This window comes from Oncorhynchus masou, chromosome 11 (genome assembly GCF_036934945.1).
Source record: "Oncorhynchus masou masou isolate Uvic2021 chromosome 11, UVic_Omas_1.1, whole genome shotgun sequence".
NCBI classification, from domain to species: Eukaryota; Metazoa; Chordata; class Actinopteri; order Salmoniformes; family Salmonidae; genus Oncorhynchus; species Oncorhynchus masou.
The window spans coordinates 6,572,175-6,580,325 of NC_088222.1; the positions used below are offsets into that span (position 1 = coordinate 6,572,175).

The 8,151-nt window shown below is 49.4% G+C and overlaps 1 protein-coding gene across 1 annotated transcript in view; it reads left to right on the forward strand.

Annotated features, from left to right (window-relative positions):
- mbd2 (methyl-CpG binding domain protein 2) overlaps positions 1 to 8,151 on the forward strand; it is a 132,334-nt gene that overhangs the window by 94,246 nt on the left and 29,937 nt on the right. Inside the window, exon 6 of the mRNA XM_064977290.1 lies at positions 6,176 to 6,300. Coding sequence (XP_064833362.1) covers positions 6,176 to 6,290 — 115 coding nt within the window. The 3' untranslated portion in view covers positions 6,291 to 6,300. The remainder of the gene's footprint in view (positions 1 to 6,175; positions 6,301 to 8,151) is intronic.

Below are 8,151 nucleotides of genomic sequence, written 5' to 3' on the forward strand. Positions count from 1 at the left end.
GATCTTTAGCTTACGACATATCTGATCTTTAGCTTAAGACATATCTGATCTTTAGCTTAAGACATATCTGATCTTTAGCTTAAGACATATCTGATCTTTAGCTTAAGACATATCTGATCTTTAGCTTAAGACATATCTGATCTTTAGCTTAAGACATATCTGATCTTTAGCTTACGACATATCTGATCTTTAGCTTAAGACATATCTGATCTTTAGCTTAAGACATATCTGATGCGAGGCGTTTCCACACCCGTGGAGTATTGTGTTTTTCTCGCCAGTTCATAAGACCTTCTCACATATAGACTACTTTTATAAGACAATAGATTTCTGCCACTTATCACGGAGTGTGATTACCAAGCTATAGTCATTTTGGATCATTGTCCTCTATGAAACTACTTGTAGCAAATACACAGCCTAATTATTGCCCTGGGTGGGTTAAATCATTTCTGCCTTCAGAATAAACCTTTGTTGCTTTCATATCATTTTAAATGGATATATTTATCTTATTGCAAACCCCTCCAACAGTATGGGAATCAATGAAGGCTTATTTTAAGGGGACAAATTATTTCGTACAGAGCAAGATTAAGGAAGTGTAATATTCAACGCTGAGGGGTACATACAAATAAAATCTTGTATTTGGTTATGGCATATTTACACTCTTCATCTGCAGATTTACTAGAACAACATTTGACACATCAGACAGAGTTTGATCTTCTTTCAACTCGATGAGCTGAACTTGGAATGAGTAAATCTCCCTAATGAAAATGATGAATACCAAGCTAAAAGGCACACTGAGATCACTGACTGGGTAATGCACCTATTGATGATTTGGAGGTCAATTCATGCTTTCATAACTATTACACACTTCGGAGTTCGCTGGGAAATGCCACCTTCTTTGAGAACGTAGATGTTCCTACAGTTGAACCTGAGATAGCTGCTGAATCAGAATAACAGTTCTCTGTAGATTTAAAAAAAAAAAAAAAAATTGACCTTTATTTAACCAGGCAAGTCAGTTAAGAACAAATTCTTATTTTCAATGACGGCCTAGGAACAGTGGGTTAACTGCCTGTTCAGGGGCAGAACGACAGATTTGTACCTTGTCAACTCGGGGATTTGAACTTGCAACCTTTCGATTACTAGTCCAACGCTCTAACCACTAGGTTAACCTGCCGCCCCACAAGAGATTGTGTTGGTAATTAAATCTATGCAGTGTGGTAAATCCCCCTGGACCCGAAGGATTTATGAGCAAATTCTAATAAATCAACTCTCTCCTCTCTTGTTTTCCATATTTGAGGAATCATTCTCCACAAACTCTTTACCCTCAAGAAATGAGACAAAAATGTATTTCACTTATTCTAAAAAAGGTAGATAAAAACCTCTTGTGTGGTTCATATGTAGGCCAACTTCTTTACTGATTTGTGATGTAAAGATACTTTCTAAGATGTTTGCCTATTGTTTTGAGTCAGTCCTTTTCCCTCCATTATCTCTACAGATCAAACTGTTTTTGAGTCAGTCCTTCCCTCCATTATCTCTATAGATCAAACTGTTTTTGAGTCAGTCCTTCCCTCCATTATCTCTACAGATCAAAATGGTTTTGAGTCAGCCCTTCCCTCCATTATCTCTACAGATCAAACTGTTTTTGAGTCAGTCCTTCCATCCATTATCTCTACAGATCAAACTGTTTTTGAGTCCGTCCTTCTCTCCATTATCTCTACAGATCAAACTGGTTTTGAGTCAGTCCTTCCCTCCATTATCTCTACAGATCAAGCCGGTTTTGAGTCAGTCCTTCCCTCCATGATCTCTACAGATCAAGCTGGTTTTGAGTCAGTCCTTCCCTCCATTATCTCTATAGATCAAGCTGGTTTTGAGTCAGTCCTTCCATCCATTATCTCTACAGATCAAACTGTTTTTGAGTCAGTCCTTCCCTCCATTATCTCTACAGATCAAACTGGTTTTGAGTCAGTCCTTCCCTCCATTATCTCTATAGATCAAGCTGGTTTTGAGTCAGTCCTTCCCTCCATTATCTCTACAGATCAAGCTGGTTTTGAGTCAGTCCTTCCATCCATTATCTCTACAGATCAAACTGGTTTTGAGTCAGTCCTTCCCTCCATTATCTCTACAGATCAAGCTGGTTTTGAGTCAGTCCTTCCCTCCATTATCTCTACAGATCAAGCTGGTTTTGAGTCAGTCCTTCTCTCCATTATCTCTATAGATCAAACTGGTTTCATAAAAAAAATCTTCATTCTTTTTTTCAACATCAGACGTCTTTATAAGCCCTCTTCATCGGACAATGCAGAGATATTGTTATCACTTGATGCTGAGAATTTGATGTCATTTGATCGGGTAGATTGGGAATTATCTATTTTACACTCTCAAACAATTTGTATTCGGTCCCAATTTTATGTCCTGGATCAAAAATCTGTTACTCCTTCCCTATGGCTGCAGTGCGCACAAATAATAACCTTTCATCTTATTTCCAACTTCAACGTGGGACAAGACAGGGTTGTCCTCTGTCCCCTCAGCTGTTTGCCATGGATATTGAGAATAACACCACTATCAAAGGAATTCGAAAGAGGGGGCTTAGAGCATGACGTCTCACTGTGGATGACATACTATTATATATGTCCTTTTATATATATATATATATATATATATATATATATATATATATATATATATATATATATATATATATATACATATGCATTATATACGTATATTATATATACCCTTTAACTGGTCTTCCAAAGATCCAGGTTCTACTAAAGACAGTTGGTAAAATATCTGGGCTGAAGGTTCATCTGCAAAAAAAGTGAATTGATGCCTATTCATCTTTCTTACACGCAAACTTTTTTTGGGTCATGTGCCTTTCAGAGTGACTTGGCAGAGTATGCTTCAGCGATACCATTCTTCATCTATATGTCTAAGACATGCTGTAATTCAATTTAAAATAGTTCATTGGCTGCATTGGTCAAAGGCAAATTTATCAGAGGTTAAGACCAGAAATTGATCCAAATCAAATGTTTTATTTGTCACATACACACGGTTAGCAGATGTTAATGCGAGTGTAGCAAAATGCTTGTGCTTCTAGTTCCGACAATGCAGTAATAACCAACGAGTTATCTAACCTAACAATTCCAAAACTACTACCTCATACACGCAAGTGTAAAGGGATAAAGAATATGTACATAATGGTATATGAATGAGTGATGGTACATAACGGCATAGGCAAGATGCAGTAGATGGTATCGAGTGCAGTATAAATCTATACATATGAGATGAGTAATGTAGGGTATGTAAACATTATATTAAGTGGCAGTGTTTAAAGTGGCTAGTGATACATTTTTCCATCAATTTCCATTATTAAAGTGCCTGGAGTTGAGTCAGTATGTTGGCAGCAGCCACTCAATGTTACTGGTGGCTGTTTAACAGTCTGATGGCCTTGAGATAGAAGCTGTTTTTCAGTCTCTCTGTCCCTGCTTTGATGCACCTGTACTGACCTCGCCTTCTGAATGATGGCTGGGTGAACAGGCAGTGGCGGTTGTTGTCCTTGATGATCTTTATGGCCTTCCTGTGACATCGGGTGGTGTAGGTGTCCTGGAGGGCAGGTAGTTTGCCCCCGGTGATGCGTTGTGCAGTCCTCACAACCCTCTGGAGAGCCTTACGGTTGTGGGCGGAGCAGTTGCCGTACCAGGCGGTGATACAGCCCGACAGGATGCTCTCGATTGTGCATCTGTAGAAGTTTGTGAGTGCTTTTGGTGACAAGCCGAATTTCTTCAGCCTCCTGAGGTTGAAGAGGCGCTGCTGCGCCTTCTTCACGATGCTGTCTCTGTGGGTGGACCAATCCAGTTTGTCTGTGATGTGTACGCCGAGGAACTTAAAACTTACTACCCTCTCCACTACTGTCCCATCGATGTGGATAGGGGGGTGTTCCCTCTGCTGTTTCCTGAAGTCCACAATCATCTCCTTAGTTTTGTTGACGTTGAGTGTGAGGTTATTTTCCTGACACCACACTCCGAGGGCCCTCACCTCCTCCCTGTAGGCCGTCTCGTCGTTGTTGGTAATCAAGCCTACCACTGTAGTGTCGTCCGCAATCTTGATGACTATGTTGGAGGCGTGCATGGCCACGCAGTCGTGGGTGAACAGGGAGTACAGGAGAGGGCTCAGAACGCACCCTTGTGGGGCCCCAGTGTTGAGGATCAGCGGGGTGGAGATGCTGTTACCTACCCTCACCACCTGGGGGCGGCCCGTCAGGAAGTCCAGGACCCAGTTGCACAGGACGGGGTCGAGACCCAGGGTCTCGAGCTTGATGACGAGTTTGGAGGGTACTATGGTGTTAAATGCTGAGCTGTAGTCGATGAACAGCATTCTCACATAGGTATTCCTCTTGTCCAGATGGGTTAGGGCAGTGTGCAGTGTGGTTGAGATTGCATTGTCGTCTGTGGACCTGTTGGGGCGGTAAGCAAATTTGAGTGGGTCGAGGGTGTCAGGTAGGGTGGAGGTGATATGGTCCTTGACTAGTCTCTCAAAGCACTTCATGATGACGGAAGTGGGTGCTACTGGGCGGTAGTCATTTAGCTCAGTTACCTTGGCTTTCTTGGGAACAGGAACAATGGTGGCCCTCTTGGTTACTAGTCCAATGCTCTAACCACTAGGCTACACTGCCACACTCAGCTAACCCAGCCCTCTCTCTGTGTTCATACCTAACCCAGCCCACACACACTCTGCTAAACCAGCCCACACACACTCCGCTAAACCAGCCCGCACACACTCCGCTAACCCAGCCCGCACACACTCCGCTAACCCAGCCCGCACACACTCTGCTAACCCAGCCCACACGCACTAAACCAGCCCACACACACTCTGCTAACCCAGCCCACACGCACTAAACCAGCCCACACACACTCCGCTAACCCAGCCCGCACACACTCCGCTAACCCAGCCCGCACACACTCCGCTAACCCAGCCCGCACACACTCTGCTAACCCAGCCCACACGCACTAACCCAGCCCACACGCACTCTGCTAACCCAGCCCACACAAACTCTGCTAACCCAGCCCACACAAACTCTGCTAACCCAGCCCGCACACACTCCGCTAACCCAGCCCGCACACACTCTGCTAACCCAGCCCACACGCACTAACCCAGCCCACACGCACTAACCCAGCCCACACGCACTAACCCAGCCCACACGCACTCCGCTAACCCAGCCCACACACACTCCGCTAACCCAGCCCACACATACTAACCCAGCCCACACGCACTCCGCTAACCCAGCCCACACACACTCCGCTAACCCAGCCCACACGCACTAACCCAGCCCACACGCACTCCGCTAACCCAGCCCACACACACTCCGCTAACCCAGCCCACACGCACTCCGCTAACCCAGCCCACACACACTCCGCTAACCCAGCCCACACATACTAACCCAGCCCACACACACTCCGCTAACCCAGCCCACACACACGAACCCAGCCCTCTCTTTGTGTTCATCCCTAACCCAGTCCTCTCTTTGTGTTCATCCCTAACCCAGTCATCTCTGTGTTCATCCCTAACCCAGTCCTCTCTGTGTCCATCCCTAACCCAGTCCTCTCTGTGTCCATCCCTAACTCAGTCCTCTCTCTGTCCATCCCTAACCCAGTCCTCTCTCTGTCCATCCCTAACCCAGTCCTCTCTGTGTCCATCTCTAACCCAGTCCTCTCTGTGTCCATCCCTAACCCAGTCCTCTCTGTGTCCATCTCTAACCCAGTCCTCTCTGTGTCCATCTCTAACCCAGTCCTCTCTGTGTCCATCTCTAACCCAGTCCTCTCTGTGTCCATCCCTAACCCAGTCCTCTCTGTGTCCATCCCTAACCCAGTCCTCTCTGTGTTCATCTCTAACCCAGTCCTCTCTGTGTCCATCCCTAACCCAGTCCTCTCTGTGTCCATCCCTAACCCAGTCCTCTCTGTGTCCATCCCTAACCCAGTCCTCTCTGTGTTCATCTCTAACCCAGTCCTCTCTGTGTCCATCTCTAACCCAGTCCTCTCTGTGTCCATCCCTAACCCAGTCCTCTCTGTGTCCATCCCTAACCCAGTCCTCTTTGTGTCCATCTCTAACCCAGTCCTCTCTGTGTCCATCCCTAACCCAGTCCTCTCTGTGTTCATCTCTAACCCAGTCCTCTCTGTGTCCACAGGGAACAGGAGCTAAAGGTGATCCAGGCCCGCAGGACTCTGGAGGATGCACTGACGGCAGATGGGTTGGCGCGGACTGTCGAATCCAGCAGAGACTCAGAGGATGAAGCTGCATAGACCAAACATGGTGAGGAGGAGAGGGGTGAGGGGATAACGCTGTGGGGTGGGGGGATAACGCTGTGGGATGGGGGGATAACGCTGTGGGGTGGGGGGATAACGCTGTGGGGTGGGGGGATAACGCTGTGGGGTGGGGGGATAACGCTGTGGGGGCGGGGGGATAACGCTGTGGGGCGGGGGGATAACGCTGTTGGGGTGGGGGGATAACGCTGTGGGGTGGGGGGATAACACTGTGGGGTGGGGGATAACGCTGTGGGGTGGGGGGATAACGCTGTGGGGTGGGGGATAACGCTGTGGGGTGGGGGGATAACGCGGTGGGGTGGGGGGATAACGCTGTGGGGTGGGGGGATAACGCTGTGGGGTGAGTGGATAACGCTGCGGGGTGAGGGGATAACGCTGTGGGGTGGGGGGATAACGCTGTGGGGTGATGGATAACGCTGTGGGGTGGGGGGATAATGCTGTGGGGTGGGGGGATAACGCTGTGGGGTGGGGGGATAACGCTGTGGGGTGGGGGGGATAACGCTGCGGGGTGGGGGATAACGCTGTGGGGTGGGGGGATAACGCTGTGGGGTGGAGGACGACGCTGTGGGGTGGGGGGATAACGCTGTGGGGTGATGGATAACGCTGTGGGGTGGGGGGATAATGCTGTGGGGGGCGGGGGATAACGCTGTGGGGGATAACGCTGCGGGGTGGGGAGATAACGCTGTGGGGGGATAACGCTGCGGGGTGGGGGGATAACGCTGTGGGGTGGGGGTATAACGCTGTGGGGGGATAACGCTGCGGGGTGGGGGGATAACGCTGCGGGGTGGGGGGATAACGCTGGGGGTGGGGGGATAACGCTGGGGGGACAACGCCGTGGGGTGGGGGGATAACGCTGTGGGGGATAACGCTGTGGGGTGGGGGGCAACTGGGACTGGGGAGGTAGATGGAGGGGACACCAGGAGTGATGGGGGTTGGGGACGTAGATAGAGGGGACACCAGGAGTGATGGGGGCTGGGGAGGTAGATGGAGGGGACACCAGGAGTGATGGGGGTTGGGGAGGTAGATGGAGGGGACACCAGGAGTGATGGGGGCTGGGGAGGTAGATGGAGGGGACACCAGGAGTGATGGGGGTTGGGGACGTAGATGGAGGGGACACCAGGAGTGATGGGGGTTGGGGAGGTAGATGGAGGGGACACCAGGAGTGATGGCAACCCAAGCATGGAGTGCAGTGTGCTGAAGCCTGTGTATGTAAATGCTGTATGTCCTGTCTTTAACTGCTCTCATTGGTGCTGACAGTTGTCATGGATGATGCTGCTCTTTCTCTCGGTCTCCCTCCCTCCCTCCCTCTCTCTCTCTCTCTGTCTCCCTCCCTCTCTCTCTCTCTGTCTCCCTCCCTCTCTCTCTCTCTGTCTCCCTCCCTCTCTCTCTCTCTGTCTCCCTCCCTCCCTCCCTCTCTCTGTCTCCCTCTCTCTCTCTGTCTCCCTCCCTCTCTCTCTCTCTGTCTCCCTCCCTCTCTCTCCATCTCCCCCTCCCTCTCTCTCTGTCTCCCTCTCTCTGTCTCCCTCTCTCTCTCTCCCTCCCTCTCTCTCTCTCTGTCTCCCTCCCTCTCTCTCTCTGTCTCCCTCCCTCTCTCTCTCTCTCTCTCTCTCTGTCTCCCTCCCTCCCTCTCTCTCTGTCTCCCTCCCTCTCTCTCTCTGTATCCCTCCCTCTCTCTCTCTCTGTATCCCTCCCTCTCTCTGTCTCCCTCCCTCTCTCTCTGTCTGTCTCCCTCTCTCTCTCTCTGTCTCCATCTCTCCCTCTGTCTCCCTCTCTCTCTCTGTCTCCCTCCCCCTCTCTCTCTCTCTCTCTCTCTCTGTCTCCCTCCCTCTCTCTCTCTCCC